This window comes from Sapajus apella, unplaced genomic scaffold, assembly GCF_009761245.1.
Source record: "Sapajus apella isolate SASKATOON/1434 unplaced genomic scaffold, GSC_monkey_1.0 scaffold22, whole genome shotgun sequence".
Taxonomy (NCBI): Eukaryota; Metazoa; Chordata; class Mammalia; order Primates; family Cebidae; genus Sapajus; species Sapajus apella.
In genome coordinates this window covers 16975384-16991820 of record NW_022436962.1, presented here as the reverse complement: position 1 = coordinate 16991820, position 16437 = coordinate 16975384, and the positions used below count along the sequence as shown (strand labels likewise).

Here is a 16437-nt window from a genome sequence, read left to right as displayed (position 1 = left end):
AAATGACTATCATTTGGGGAATATTTAAAGAAACGAGTGGTGTTGCTTTTGCAAAAACTACCAAGCAGGCTTAGTAGGGAAGGTAGTTGTATCATCTAAAACGGCCAATTCTGGCCAGGCATGGTGACGCACACCTGTAATCCCAGCTACTCAGGAGGCTGAAGCAAGAGAATACCCGGAGCCTGAGAGGTGGTGGTTATAGTGAGCTGAGATCACGCCACTGTACTCCAGCCTGGGCAACAGAGCAAGACTTTGTCTCAAAAAATAAAAGTAAAAGAATAAAAACCCCCAGCCAATTCTGCTCTGAAAGAGAGGACATGTACATTATATAGAGGTTAATGCATATTACAAATGCTGATTGTGTTGAGGCCTGCATGGAATGTGTGTGGGGACACTTAGTTTGTTCAAGTCTGTACTACCTCCTAGAAAACCCAATGGCATGACGGCTTCACTGACAAATTTCCTCATTGTTTGGCCACCCCAGCCAAGGCAACAAATAAAGTGAGCAGCAAGTCTAATGATAGTGCCAATTCAGTCAATAAATTGTTTATGAATTTGAAAAAGTAGTCTCTATAATCCCAGTAAGGGAATTACCATGTCTCCAAGGGCACTGTTGAGATTTAGATCTGAAAAGAGGGCCTTGGGAGAAAATGCAAATAGGCACCCTGGAGATTTTGACTGAGATAATTAAGCTGCAGCAGAGTCACCAGGATAGAAGGGGCCCCACATGGAAGCCATCTGGATTCCCAGGGCCTCTATACTCACTGCTTAAAGCTTTGCATCATGACCAAGACTCAAAAGATACTTTATTTAGAGAATACAGAATGCCTCTCTATTCTAGAGTCACAAAATTTCAGAGCTAGAATGAAACTCTTGAGTTTAATCTTAATCACTTTCCAAAAGGTGAACACAGTAGAGCCCAATGAGGCAGGTGTGGCCAGAGCCAGGCCCTCCAGTCCAGCACTCCTTCCACCACCCCCTGGCATCTCATCCTGTCCTTCTCATCTGGAACAGATGACCGCAGAGTCCTGAAGCTGTTCCAGGCTAGTGTTGCATTTTCAGCCACATTCAGAGCAGGAACCCTTGCTCTTATGAAAACCAGTTTTATGCTGAATATTTTTCCCAATTCTGATGAGAGCTCCCTCATTGCCTATTTGTTTACTTTCCTATTTAGGGTCAGCAGGAAATGGTGCAATTGTTGGACTACAGATATCACAGCAACAAGGTGACATATATTTGGCTCTGCAAATGAATACACATGAATGCTTATACAGCACTTACTTTGGCTAATACACGTGTAGATTTATTTAATTCTCACAACAACTCTGTTGTGAAGTAAGCACTATTACATACCCTATTTTACAGATAAGAAAACTGAGTTATAGGCAGGGTAAGACACTTGCCAGGGTTTCACTGCTAGAAAGCAGGAGAGCTGGGATTTGATCCCAGGGCCTGGCTGGAGAGTCCACTCTCTAAATTCTACATTGGTATTGATCCAGGACCACTCATAGTGGAAAGATTCCCCAAAGCATTTTCTTTATAAGATTTCAAGGGGATGCTTTTATATAAAATATTGGCTACTTGCAGGTGAACATTTCATTTCCTGCCTGAAAATAATACCAAATAAAGCAGAAACTAGAGCTTTCCCACAGAGTTGTCATTGTTACAGGCTCAAGTTCAAGACTAAGGCTATCTCCTCATGATGTCAGATACCCCAGTGCTTGATCTATAAGAACACTGAAAACACCTGGAGGTGGATCTGCCTATTTTCTGTTTGGCTGGGTATGTCCTGTACACACAATCAGATTTGCCAGAGTACTTGCCAAGAGTCTGATCAGCTGGTCTCCCAGGATCATTTTAACCAATCAGCATTACTGAGATCCAACTCAAGAATTCCAGGTTCTGAGGATAAACTTTTGGGATAATCAAAAAAGTCCCATTGGCTGTGCACGAGGCACCATCACCAAACTGTGGCATGACTGTCCACACTTGGAGTTCTGCCGCGTGGGTTAGTAACTGTAACCGTCCCTCAGAAAAACACAGTCAGGCTGGAGCGCATTACAACAGGGCAGCTAAAATGATCCGGGGCAGCCTACTTACTGTATGAGATTAGGCTTTTAAAAAGGATTAGAGCTCCTTAATCTGGAGAGATGAAGATTAAGAGGGAGTAATGATCAAAGTCTATAAAATCAGAAAGGAAATGGAGAATATGGACACAACCCTGTTCACAAATCCCAGGATATTATAACAAGGGATATCCCTGTGGAGTTCTAGGGGAATCACTTTTAAAACCATAAAAAGAAGATACGGTTTTCTCAGCAGGTAGTACATTTAGAGAATTATTATCTTAAGGAGTGGTATATTCTGAGAATGAGGTTAAGTTTAAAAAAGGTTTAAGTAAACTCATGGGTGATAAAACCATAATGGTGGGCAACTGGGAGGTTAGGAATGTTTTGGATACATCTCGAGCCTTTTGAAAATGATTCAATGACAGGGACCAGCCTCTCCCAATATGATCCCTGCCCAGGGCTGATGGATGGTTGGGGAGCCCACCCATCTTCTCTGACCACCTTTCTCCTCACGTTGTTGGCTACATTGGTCCTAATATTTGCAACATGCATATTCTTGTGCCCCTCTTTGAGAGGGATTTGAAAATCTCAGGAGCCTGGTACAATGTGGCAAGTCATTCCTCTGAGGAAGTTTTCTTTAATCCTGAACAGAGTCTTTGTCTTGAATTTTGAATTACAATTCATGGCAGTGATCTGACCATGATTCCTATAAAATATACACTTAACTCCTTTGACTATACCCGAAAACTAAAATCTTATGGTTTGCTCCAAGATGGAGACATTTAAATCATTTTATGTTGTTACATTAGAGAGAATTTAAAAACTGGTGAAACGCTATTGGAGAACCTGCTTGTAATATGCTAACACAGATCAATTAATTCAAATTTAAGGGGAAATTAAACATACCAATTATGTAGTACCCATGACAGCCCAAGATATTAAGCTCTAAAATTTACTGCAGCTAACGTAGAAACCAGCACACCTTCACAAAGCTGTGGCTCTGTCAGATATATAGAATAAAGCTTTAGAGAAAGAAATGTTTTAGCTGTTTCCAAAACAGCCAAGTGTTAATCACTTTAAGTATCTAATAATAGGTCATTGTTGAGGGCTGGGGCAGAAGGAGGAGGCAGTGGTTTTGGGAGAGGGTTGAGTGGAGTTGAAGATTCCACTTGGAGAAAGGAACCTTCAGATGACTTAAACATGCACAGCGAGGCATGAAGAGTATTTTCTGTACTCACATTTCAAAGTGCTTTTGGAAAATTGGTAAAATGTGGCAATGCACAGATGCAAATAAAGGAGCCAAGGAAATAGGGAGGGGGCAGAGGTGGGGATGGAGGAAAGCCGCAGATAATAAGCAACACCTAATAATGCTGAACTCATTTTAACCCTGTCTCTCATCATAAACTGGAAGCAATCACTTTTCAAATTGCAAGTTTGAAAACGTTAGTCCTCACGGTGGGGAACTATTCAAGTCACTATTCATTTTGGGAAAAAAAAAAGTAGGAAAAGTGATCAGGAGTGGGGAAGGGTTCAAGGGTAAAGAGTCACTTCGTTTCTCATTGTCGACATTGGAGTGATTTGGGCAAAAAACTGGGACATCTGGAGTTCAGAAGTCGAGGAAAATGGGGAAGAACCAGGAAGATGAATACATGATCATCAGCTACACAAAAGAACGGAGCAAAAAGAAGCCGGGATTTGGGCACAGGCGTCTGGCAAGGAGGCCGGCAGCAGGGCTAATGAAGCATTTGCGGCGTGGGACATTTGCCAACGCAACAAAGAAGATGTGCTTGGGCTCTGCAGATGTGCCAGGGCCCCCAGAGCAAAATAATGACATAATCACCATCAGTGTCACAGACCAGACTGTACACAAGGTGACAGGGGAGGGGAGGCCTGTAATGCGCACACAGGGAGGCCTCCCACGGCCCACGACGGCTGCTGCCCTGAGGGTTGGGATGCAGGCAGGACTACCCAACTAACGATCTCTGTCTAGATCTTAAATCCGAAGGGGACGTTTGTGTCCATCTTTGGTGGGTGTTTTCTGTCCAACCCTAGTGAGGCAGCAGAAATCTGAAAAAAGCTCAAGCGAGATTTGAACTGAAGGGAGGGGCAAAAGGAAAAGAGGCCGCAGAGAGTTTTGTGAGTCAAATTCCCTGTCTTCTGCTAGAAGTGCGCAAACTTCCAGGAACCCACGCCTAGCCACACAAGCCTAAGACAGAAATACAATCATGGCCTCCATGTGGCACACTGCAAAGAAAACGCACAACATATTTTGGGGAGCCTGTTTTGGGGCTGGGCGGTTACGAAGGAGCAGTCAATGGGCCATCTCAAAGTGAGTGCGAAAGCAACGTTAAGGCATGAGAAAGTCACCCCTGCCCATTTTCAACAAGGTCTCTCAGCAGGCCTTGTCACCTGCCAGTGGCTCTGGCTCAGTAAGGTGGGTGTGTTAGTACAGCTGTCTGGCTTTTAAGTGACTTTTGTCAGTTTGAAAGTGAAAGTCTGTTTGAGGAGCTGAAAGAACAATAGCTCAGAGCCCGGAAGAAGAGCTTGTAGCACAAAGAACTTGGCTGCACTAGTGTCCCTTTTCATTGCTTCTCATGAAAGATTCATAAGAAGAACTTTAATTTTTTATGACCCCCTTTTTGGTATGACTATATTAGTTGTGTCAACTTCCATATACAGGTTCTCTTTAAATACCAAAAGGTCTGTTGTGAAATTGTTTTCAAAGAGCAAAGGGGGCAGAATCGATTCTGGCCATCCTGTCGGTCACTTCCTCCAAAAGACACTGCTATAAGAGACACAGAGATTGCCTTTAAATATGGTTCCCTTCAGCCTTGAAGTTGCCACGAACACAACAATGTAGATATCTTAAACCTCTGCGATTTGCTAGTTCAACTGCTCCTCAGAAGAACGATTATATTTGTTTTTCTTGGCTTCACCCTATTTAACAGGAACAGTAGTATAATGATCATTAATAGACGGTTCTCTTTTCCCTACCCTTCTCAAATAGCTATCTCGACACTGCATCTTTATTTTGTGTCTCAGCCAAAAATTGGGGGATACAGGGAGACAAAATGTGTTTGTTTCACGTCATCTTACAAGATAGAATGGAAGATTGGCTGAAGGCAGTCACTGAAGGAGAAATAATATTTTGAAACTAATTATCTACTTTCAAGTATAAAACTTGGATGCTTCATCAAAAGGAATGTTTGCAAAAAAATGTTTTGTTATAAATTAATATTGATGTATTTAAGAGCAATAACTGAATGGTCATTAGAATTTCTGCCCTGTACAAAGAACCAAACAGTTCAGGTTAAATACATTCTTGGTGTTGTGGGGGGGGGGGGTTAAAAATGAAGAAATTTGATCTAAAATGTTATCTGACATGTGAAAAGGGATCACCAACTTCGAACAAGCTTTGGTTTGCTAAATGAATTTGTTTCATCTAGGCGAAATAAACAGGCTGTCTTTCAAAAGGTTGTTAGAACTTCTTCAGACATTTAATCCAGGATGGGCTGAACACAATGATAACATCCCACTGAAAGCTACAGCCGCCACCAGTGGCTCTCAGAAGAGAACTTGCTCTCTTTCTCCCATTGATAACCCTTTGTGGGATGAAGAGAAAGAAGCGAGGCAAGGAGAACTGAATATCAGACAATAGGCATCACTCCACACACTGTTTCTGAACTTTCCTCATCGCTGAAGGACAATTAATTATGAAGGCCTTAGGGGTAGGTCGAAGCAAGGGAAAACCCACCACTGTCCCAGCGCCACAGCCGCTACCTCTGTGTTTGCTAAATGGCTTCGCCTGTTGGGGTACAGCCGCCAAGAGAGCCAATAGATCATTGGGAGGGGGGTGCGGGAGGTGAGAGAGGAAAGCAAAGATTTTTTTGTGTGTGCGCCTGCCCTTGTATAATTCTATTCTCACTGTGAACTCATCCATACACAAAACACAAGGACGATTTTTTTTTTTTTTAAAGAGAGAAAAGCCACAGGGTAGGTTACAGTCAGAAACGGCCTCTCAGTGGTGTGTTAAAAAGGATGGTCTTTTCAGCAAATCATTTCACAGAGGCAAAACAGACAAACACAAAGAGTTGAGACTTTTTCTCCTACATTAAATGGAGTAACTGATAAGGTCAGACATATGATACCTAAAGACATGAATCTGTGAACTCTTGAAGTCAAAGGGCCTCTCTGTGCCGAGGAACAATCTTTCAAAGGAAATAGATCATAGAACTCCACTGAATCCCCTTTAAACTTTATGAAGCAGGAGGAGAAAAAGCTCTAAGTAGGGAAGCTTGACAGAAGAGCCTTGAACTATTTTCTGAAGGAAAGATGAGACCCTCCCTAGGCTGCCACAAAACATCTTTTTTTTTTCTAAAGGCTCCTCTGAACTTTGATATGTGCCAAGACACTGCTATTGAAAGCTGTATAATTATGTGATATAGCCACTGTAGAAAATGCTTTGTTCACCCCAACAAAGGACAATAAGCAAAGTAAAGCGACATTACACTGTATCTTTTTCTTTAAGAATGTTGAGAAAGGTCATGGAATGCTATAACTAATAAAGCTGTTGAGTAAGGAGGTTTTAAAGTTGATCTTACTGTGCTTGAATGTAACCCAATGACAAAAAAGACACAGGGAGCTAAAAATGCAATGACATTACCAAATAGATGATAAATCAATGAGCCCGCTTCATTATACTGATGAACACCTTGAATCCCAAAAGGACAGCGGTACAAAAATGAAGCCTCATGCATGCACAGAATCCTACCTCCACTCCACCCCCAGCCCTTCAACCCCACTTCCAACCTGGTGTCTTTACTGCACTCTCCTTCAAATTTGAGGCAATCATTCTGTAGAAGGAGTATGTTTCCAGGCAGCCATGTGTGTACATATATTTAGCGAACATTCATTTGGTCTCTTAAAAGATCAATTTGACTTGTCAACGGTAGGACTGGCAAGGGAAGAAATGGTAAGGGTTTCTTTTTCTCCTCACCACCCACCAAGAGTGTGTTATGCGATTATTTAAACGGCTCAGCAGCTTTGAGGCCAAAAGACTGCAACAGCAGTGAAAGGCTTTCACTCATGTGCCAGTTTTCCAAACGATCACTCATATTTAAGTATCTATTTGGAGCAGGGGGAAGCGCTTCCTAAATCCACCTGTCCTCATTTTTCTTTAAAGAGACGACAATGCGAATGAAAGTCTTCCAGATATATTAAATCTTCTGGAGTGTGGGTTCTGTTGAAAGTGGGAGTAGGTTGGGAAGGGGGTAGGTATGGGCAGAGAACATATTCAGCAAGCGTGTATGTGTCTGTGTGTGCGGTGGGGGAAGGGTGCTGCTTTTTTATTTTCTATTTCCAAGAGGAAAGTAAGAAAACACATTCAAAGGTGTGTGGAAGTACCCTTCTTCCCTGTCATGTGTCACCCAGAAAATTGTCAAATCCACAGGCTCTAAGATGGAGTAGCTGCCCAGTGAGGTAATATTATTACTCCCCTAGAAAATGGCATTCATAAGTCCACTAATCAGTGAATCAAGTTCTCCATTCAATTTATTTTGAAGCCTCCCATCCCCAAATCTCGGCCGTTAGTGAGGACAAGAGAGATTTGTCATTCTTACTGGAAACTTACACCCTGCTTACAGGTAAATGGCTAGCCACTAAGGGACCCAGGAGGGATGCGTGGCTTGCCATGACATGGGAAACACTACCTCACGGTACCCAGGAATGAGAAAGAGAGCTCAGTGTGCCTAGATGAAGGAATCCGTCACATTATTTTCTCAACTTAGACTATCCCAAACCCTCCGACCTTTGGATGATTCTGCCATTTTCAGCTGCACTATATAGATAGGCTAAACTAGGTAATACAGTCCAATCTAAGTTGCATGTCTTTTGGCTCCTTATGTTGTGCAATTAATCTTCGTGAGTTACACAAGTTAGTTGTCTCAGTAGAGGTCTTTGCAATACAGGTAAACCAGCCTCAGAAACTGACAGTGGTCGTCATCTTCTTTTCCTGCCACAGTTGTGAGGAAAACAACAAAAGCAATAAAATCCAATGCATATGCCCCTAAAGTCACAAGTATCAGTATGATTTAAAAACTGGGAAGGAATCCCAAACCTCCTTTTTGTGCCCATAAAAATTTTTTTGGAAGCTCTTCAAAGTGAAGTGAGAATGAAGCATAGAAATATATACCATCACACCTGGAAAGACAAATTTATTGTTGCCAATCTCATTAAATGTGAGGAGCAGGAGTGAAGGATACAGCCGGTAACTGCACACCGCTCTCCTGCGTGCCTCACACACTCACGCGCAGAAGCAAGACACCCACCCGTGTGATATGGCCAAGCTTCCTCCCGTTAGTACAAACTAAAAGTGTATTTTGTATTTTTCCCCTTTGGTGTCTTCTTCCACATCCCTTGGGTCTTCTCAATCACTCACCACCCTAAGTCTGCACACCATGCCAAGAATCCTGGCCATTGTGTAAACTGATACAAAAGGCAGAACAAGCTCTCCTGCCACTTAGAAGGTCCTGACTCACAAAGGCCAGGAAATGCAGGGTCTAGGAGAGGGGAGTGATGCAAGCCACTCCCTCTCTGCTGCTGATAAACCTTCCCCATCTGCTTTATTTTCCTTAGACCAGGGGTCAGCAGCCTCTCTAGCCTTGAGAGTCATCAGCAGCAGGGGCTGGATGGGGGTGGTGCTAAGCAGTGACAGAAGTGCCACCAGCAAGCTTATCATAGAGGCAGAGATGGAGTAGAAGGCTGAGAAAAGACAAGGGGTAGGAAGAGAAAGAAGGAAGAATAAAGCAGTAGTGAAGACACGTCAAGCCCCCTTCTCTCTCCCTGGCCCCATCTGCCTGCCCTCAGTTAGAATAGCTTGAAGAGTAGTAAAGCTTTGGGCAAACTGAAGTTTTTCTTGTTATTATATTGGTATCATTGTCATTATTATTACCCACGTTAAATAAGCCCTATATTGGTAAAACACTTAGAAGAGTCCCTAGAACATTGGTAAACAGTCAATAAATGTTAGCTATTTTATTGCTCCCAACAACTGATTGAGAAATCTGGGAATGCAATCAATAAGACATTTTATTATTTGACCGGCTACTACTAAGCTGAGTGACACGATTCCTTGGAATCGACTGGATCTTGGGGTATCGTGTAGACGTAGCTTCAAAGTCCCTCTACCATGTTTTAGCTCTATTTAGAAATTTTCAAAAGAAGCAACGTGCATAGTTCTCCATTTTGCCATCCTCTTCACTTGCTAATACTTAAACTGTGGGTTCATTTTACTTGACCTTAAGAGGAGAAACTTAAATATAAAAGTAAAGCCGTGCGCACAATATCAGTGAAGGTATTCAGCTGAAGGTGCCGGATCTACTTTTGGCTCTCAGCCACCGCCCACACTAGCGAAACTACCGCGATAAGAACGGTGGCTTTTTAAGCATCTCACTTAAGCAGTGACCTCCATGCACAAAGGCATGGAAAAGAAGGGCTCACCTTATCTGAAACTTTTGTCAGTAAATGAGCCAGACGGAGAGGCTAAATGAAAAAACGATGTCGTGATATTAGGATGACGTATGCTGGTGGGTGCGTGTGTGTGCGTGTGGACGTGCGAGCGTGTGAGTAGGGGGGCAGGGCACACTCCATGGTCCTGCTTCTTTCTTCCCTTCTTTTCACTGAAGGAGGAATCAGACCCAGAATAGTCCAATAACTGTCCGAAGTCACATGAGAAGTGACAAAATTCCTGCCTAGGCCCCATACTCCTTGCAGTGAAGCAGTCTTAAAATAGACACTGCAGATAAAGGAGAGGTGGCCTGGCTGGAAGTGGATATGATTCACAAAGAGAGAAATATTAGATGTTAATCATATTAATGAGGATTTAGATGATGCTAAATGGAGCAGCTTGTCAGGTACCTCCTGATGCCAGTCGTCCCCTGTTTGTGTCATTTTGGCTCCTGGGCTGTGGGTGGGGATTAAATTCCAACCAGGTAAGGTTTAAATAACCCTAAAAACCCTCGTGTGCACTTTTAAGGATTTGTCCTTTGGGGTATTTGATACAGCAAAAATGCAGAAGCCATCTCATGAAACTTGGGCAATTCTTTTGTGAAGTTTGATGTATGCTGCCAAACAAATACTTAGGTCATGATGTAAATAATTCACCAGCACACCGTAGAAATCTCTTAGCTTAAGGTTTAGGGCAACAGGCTTATCAGAAGGGCAGGGGAGAAATGACGCTCTTAATAAGATTTCTTTAAAATGGTTAGCCATAATCATATTCTTCAGCTTTAGAAGAAATCTGCTAGTGCTCTGTCATTATAGTGAGCCAGTGCTCTGTTACAACTGAGACTTTAAAAACAGATTTTAAAATAGTGGAGTAGTACATGAAGAATTTTCAATTTTAATATATTTAGCAAAAAACAAAAAAAAAAACAAAACAAAAACACCTAAACTTCATTTATCGTACAAGAAATATATTAATCTTAGAGAGCAAAGATAAATTAGTAGCTTACACTATAACCACTCAAACTTTCAAAGAAAAACCATGACTTTCCCATTGCTGAGCTTCCATGTTTAGTTCTATATAAGCCACTGTAACTTGTCTGCATTGCTATGAACTGTAGGGACAAGAGCTGAAAAAACAGTGGGCAAGAAGGAAGAGTACTAGGGGTCACGCCCCTTAACTGACAGTGCTAGACCAAGGTGCCCTCTTTCCTTTGAAAATTGGAACTTCCTGGGTATTCCTGGATACCTAGCTACATGAAGAAAGCAAGAATATTAATATAAGGTCCAAGTGCACACAGATGTGGGAGAAAAAATTCCCACCTTCAAGGTGGCACAGCATCTAACCAAGATAATACAAGAAATGGACCACCTTTGTCAAGCCACAGCCCATCTGCTCTTAGCATCAGGGAGTTTGGCCTGCAGAACTCTTGCCATATTCCCACCTCCAACTATTGTTGCCACAGCCAGCAGGACTCAGCAAAATGCCTTTGTGAGTACTGGGAGATTTGCTAGTGTTGTCTCACAGAGAGTCATCATGTTGTGATAAAAACTGTTTGCTGAGGCACCACATTAGCCCATAAAGAAATGCCTTACTCATAGCCACACATCTTTCATTGATGCATGGATATTGCTTTCCGGGAATTCTCTATGCTGCTTTATGTGGATCTGGAATATACATGTCATAGATATATATAAGTATGTATGAGATTGTTTGTACGAAGAGCAGCATGCTTGTGAAGGTACACATAGGTGAAGTAACCACAAGTCTCCCCTCCAAAAAGAACAAAAACAGAAACAAAATCCAAAGGAAAAAAAAAAGATATCAGTGGATCTCTTATGTACTCAGTAAATTCTTATACCATTTCCTCCATAAAGAAAACAAATGTCAAAGTCAGAAAACATGGAATCTCTTCCCCATCAATGTTTCTAGACTTTTTAAGAAAATAGTGTTGGTAGCTACGATTGCACATAACACATATCAGCTCACTGATATCTCGGAACCTAAATATGAAAAAGGCCTTTTGGAGTAGGGACCTCTTCCTTGGAAAATGAATCCCTCTGTCTTTGCTCCTTGCTGCCATTTTTCTTTGGATTCTACAGTTCCCTTTTCTGTGGCCAAATGAGTCTTCCACACCAGCTGGAAAGCCAGGGAATGGGGAAAAATGGCAATGGGTTAGAGCCTTATGATTCCAGTGGGGACTACGGAAGCTCCTCATCGCAGCTTTACCTGATACTCTATTGGGGGATGCTTATATGCGAAACCAACACAGAAACAGACTTGGGTACATTTCTAAAGAAGGTAAATTTTTTAAAAAAGGAAAACGGAGATGACCAAAAAATAAAGATTAGTTCCTACCTCAAAGTCATTTGCTTTATTGTAGTGCATGTTCAGAGCCCTGTACAGCTCACAGTCTCTGGTTATAGACAGCTCTTCAGTACTGGTGACCCCATCGTTGATGGCTTGACGTGCGTACTTCTCCATCTGAATGTAGTAAAACTCACGGAAATTGCTAAACCACTTGATGAGCTGAGAGGTAATGCATCTGTTGAACTGTTAAATTTAAATGTTGAGAAGGATAAGAACATTGCCATTTTCTTCATTGATTTTTTAAGTGTCTGAAGCATTTTTTAAAGTTCCCCTCCCTTCTTTACTTGGGAAGATACGTATTTAACTCCACCAAAATGGTGGCAAGAGAGGCAAGAGGAGGAATATACTCACAAGAAATTATAAAAACCTGTCCGTAATGGAAATCATATCACAACCTCTACCTTTCAAGTGAAAAAGTCACATTCTAAATCAGACTTTCCTTAAGCCGAACATCTTTATTTTTAACCATTGTTCTTCATCTTTCAGTAGAACAACTTGCATTTATATACTTCTTATGGACATTCATTGAAGCCATAGAATCCTGGGAAGTGTTGTTATTCCCAAGTACCGGAGGTATTATGCCACGTGACTCTACCACTAGTTTGATATACCTTTTTTTTTAAATGAGGATTTGTATCTCCACATCACAGCCCCCTTCAATGCAGATAAATGGCCTTCCCATAAAATGGGAGGAGTTGGCCTTTGCTTATTTTTTTGGCAATGAGTGATTCCCGTGCCCATACAACTATGATTCCACTTAATGTTTGCCCATGGCATTCATATCTGATGAGGTCTGGTCAGGCCCCGGTGCCTGTTCATCTGCTTCCTGCAGCCAGCATTGGATAAGACCCATGTCCCCTTGCTTCCCTTGGTATCTCTGTCATATTTGGGAGGCGTGGTTAGGACACAGTACACAGATGGCATAGGCAGGACCTTTATTACATTTTTTAAAATGCCAAGTTACTATAACATGGTTAGGCCTCAAAACTTTGTTTACCAAGGTTTCCTGATGACCTTTGAAACGAAGATGGCTTCCTGGATGCACTGCAAATGATACCATCCTTATTGACAGTCCTCTGCTCACGTAAAGGACAGATGCGTCTCAACTTGCCAAGTCAAAACCAATAAATCCATACCTCTATATCAGGCAAGCTGACAGACAACCCCCTGCCTTTTGTCATCACAGGCATCCCCTTCCCTGGGCCCCCAGAAAAAGATGTACATTCATCAAAAATCAACAAAGAGCACTTATCAAACCCTGGCCATGAGAACATCCAGACTCCAACAAGATGACAGCTAAAGTGTGTATTGGGGCTCTAATTACTACACAGAAAGTTGTTTCTATACCAGCAAAGATAATAAGTGAATGAAAATTTATGGCAGAGGATGGAAGTCACAAGGAAACAGAAGCAGAGAGACTGGTGTTTCTCCCAAAAGGCCAACTTGCATCATAATTGCCATGGAGTTGCAAGGGCCCTTACAGATAATTGACCAGAAAATGATTAAGTCATCAGCAAATCGCTTCTGCTTGCAAGAGTTCAAACATGTACTTAACCTATCCAAGAATTATATTTTCACTCTGTGTGTCTGCTCTGTCTCTATTCAGCCTCGCGGGGAACCCGATTAAAAAGACAACTGAAGGACCCCCATTATCTGATCTTCTGGTTGCCGATTTCAATAGAACTTAAACCCATTACGATTTGCTGAACTTGGAGTTCTTTCCATTTTATCTCAGCAGTAAAATACACTGTCCAAATTTCCAGACACTGAGATAAGGACTACAGGCCCCCGTGACGGCTTACTGTTCCTTTTTAATTCTTTTAGAATAAGAAACAAAACATTACAAAATGATAGCAGGCTGTGCACTGGGGAATGAAAATTGCTTTGACATGGAGATTAGGCTTCTGCATTGTTACAAGACATTGTCTCATATGGACAAGAGTACTGTAGAGGAAAAAAATAGAAGGGTATTTTTTTTTTTTCTAGAATGGTCATGAATGACCTAATGGGGAGGACAAAAAAGTAAGTGCACTTGCCATTATTTACGAATGGGACATAAAGGGAGATTTAAAGCTTATTGTTGGAGAATGGAAATACCAGAGAGAAAGAATGGACAAAAACAACAGACTCCCCAAACATGAGACAAGCGAAATGACCAGCAGAACAGCCTGAAGAGCAGGGTTTTCCTGCACGAGAAGTGAACTAAAATTTGTTCAGTTTTAGTTGCTGGCTAAAAGCAAAAGCAAGTCCCCTCTTTTCTAAATGTTCACACTGGGGGAGAAAAAGTATTAAACTTTAAAGAGTTAATTTCCCTCATTCTGTAGTGGCTTACAAGAAAAGGATCAATTGTTCTATAAAGGAAAGCTCTGTAGTGTGTTAATGTGTTACTGCAAAAACTAATCGCTACAATAAAGAGGCTGTGTTTCCACAGTGTACGAGTCTCTGTGACTTTGATTAATGCTTCCCACGGGACATCTCAGCCTCAATATGGGCTGAAGAAACTTCCTAAATATTCAATGAGCATGGTCAAAAGATGTATAAAACAAATCAATCTGACACCTTAATCTGGCTAGGCAGCAGTTGACTCAAGGGGTGGAGGGAATGAGATACATCATTTAACACTGCCGGTTTGAAAAGCTGTGAGCGTCTGTTCTTCAAAGCTAAAATGACACTGAATCTGTTGTACTTAGTGGTCTAAGAGTTATTAGTTTGTACATTAAAATCAGCACCCAGGAGTGAACGGGGAGCTGGTGCAGCCCATCGATCCCTGGCAGCTCTCTGACATTTGTCCACTTGTCCTTCTCAAAGGATTTGAAGCCCCGAAGAGCTGAGCTTTTTGTCTGGCTAAATGTCATTATGAGGGAATTAAGTTGGGCTCTCTGTGAGAACACAGAACTTTGTTTAGATTCTTGCTCTAGGAGTTAAAGTAGGTCGGCCCTGGTTTCATCCTTCATATACATCATCTCTGTAGAAGAACTCTTGCCATGCCAGCATCTCTGAATTGTATGATTTCCCTCTACCTATTTCATTCCAAGGTAATTAGAAAGCATTTACCTCTTACCCAAGTGGAAGTCATTTGTGGGGAGCTAAGCACTGTATCCATTCCTAAGGAGAAATACGAAGGAGTGGACACCACCTTGGCCTGACTCACCTTCTAGAGCAAGTCAGAGGATTTACTCCATCTAGTTCTGTCCATCCAAGTGTGGCTTTGATGGACAACTACGTTATACCATATTCAGCAAACAAGATATTTTCTGCTCATGTTTGTTCTCTGTTGTTTTGTTTTATTTTTGCTTGCAAAATGAACTTTTGATCACTAAATAAAATTTCAGGGCCAGGCATAGTGGCTTACGCCTGTAATCGTAGCACTTTGGGAGGTCAAGGCAGGCAGATCACTTGAGGTCAGGAGTTCAAGACCAGCCTGGCCAATGTGGCGAAACCCTGTGTCTACTAAAAAAAATATAAATATTAGCCAGGCACAGTGGCATGCACCTATAATCCCAGTTACTTGGGAGGCGAAGGCAGAAGAATCGCTTGAAACTAGGAGGTGGAGGTTGCAGTGAGCTGAGATTGCACCACTGCACTCCAGCCTGGGTGATAAGAGCAAAATTCTGTCTCAAAAAAAAAAAAAAAATAACCACAAAACCCCCAAAAAAGCAACTGAATAAAATAACTTTATGATTTGAAAGAGTAGATTTTATTAGAGTTAGGAATTTTCTCCTAGATTAATGTGGCCACTACCAAGTAGAGGCTCATGTCATTATGACAAGCACTACATGGTCTTGTTCCAGAAAAATGATGCAGGGTTTCATTTCTGAGAAGATCCTAAGTTATCTTCCCCAATTTCTCTAGTGGTTTCTTGAATCCTGGCCAAAATAAAAGTTTGGATTGTATATTCATATATAAAGAAATATCTATTTCTTCCAGCCTTGCAAAAAAGTAAACACATTTGTCTATCTGTGTATTGATGTCTAGCTATAGATATGTGTGTATGTGTATATTGTGCATACATGCACACGCACATATATATGTGTGTGTATACATTGTCCATATTCGAATTAGAGATTATCCTTAATATTAAAGAAATCCCAGAATGTTCTGCCATTGTTTTCTGAAAAATTTCTGGACCACCTTGCCTGGACTACCTTTCCCTTTCTGTGCATGACTTTCTACTCTCATCTGTGTAAGCTCGAGAAATACAAATTCATTTATTACTAATCAAAGAAAAAACATAATTAAGAAAGTTAAAAATGTACAATTCCTTCCAAAAATAAGAGAAATGACCTTCAGTGAGTTTCTGCTTTGCCTGATATGTCCTACTGTTTCCCCTCCATTAGAGTGGATAATTGATATGTAACCAGACTCACATATCCTGTAACAGCCTTCCCTTTCAGTATGGATAATGTATGGATAGAGTCAACAATCTGAATATTAGTGCTTCTGAAAATAAAATAGTCACTCAGGTATTTCATTGTTATCTACACAGAGTCAGTGGTC

The 16437-nt window shown here is 41.5% G+C and overlaps 1 protein-coding gene across 8 annotated transcripts in view; it reads right to left on the bottom strand.

Annotated features, from left to right (window-relative positions):
* The window catches only part of PROX1 (prospero homeobox 1), a 52497-nt gene that overhangs the window by 17146 nt on the left and 18914 nt on the right, over positions 1–16437 (bottom strand). For 6 of the 8 annotated variants that reach the window (XM_032289217.1, XM_032289214.1, XM_032289218.1 and 3 more), the window contains exon 4: positions 11929–12123. In XM_032289217.1, the coding sequence (XP_032145108.1) occupies positions 11929–12123 (195 nt within the window). Of the gene's footprint in view, positions 1–6445; positions 11710–11928; positions 12124–15614; positions 15807–16437 lie in introns of those variants that run through there. The other 2 variants (XM_032289219.1, XM_032289220.1) reach the window with 2 other exon arrangements.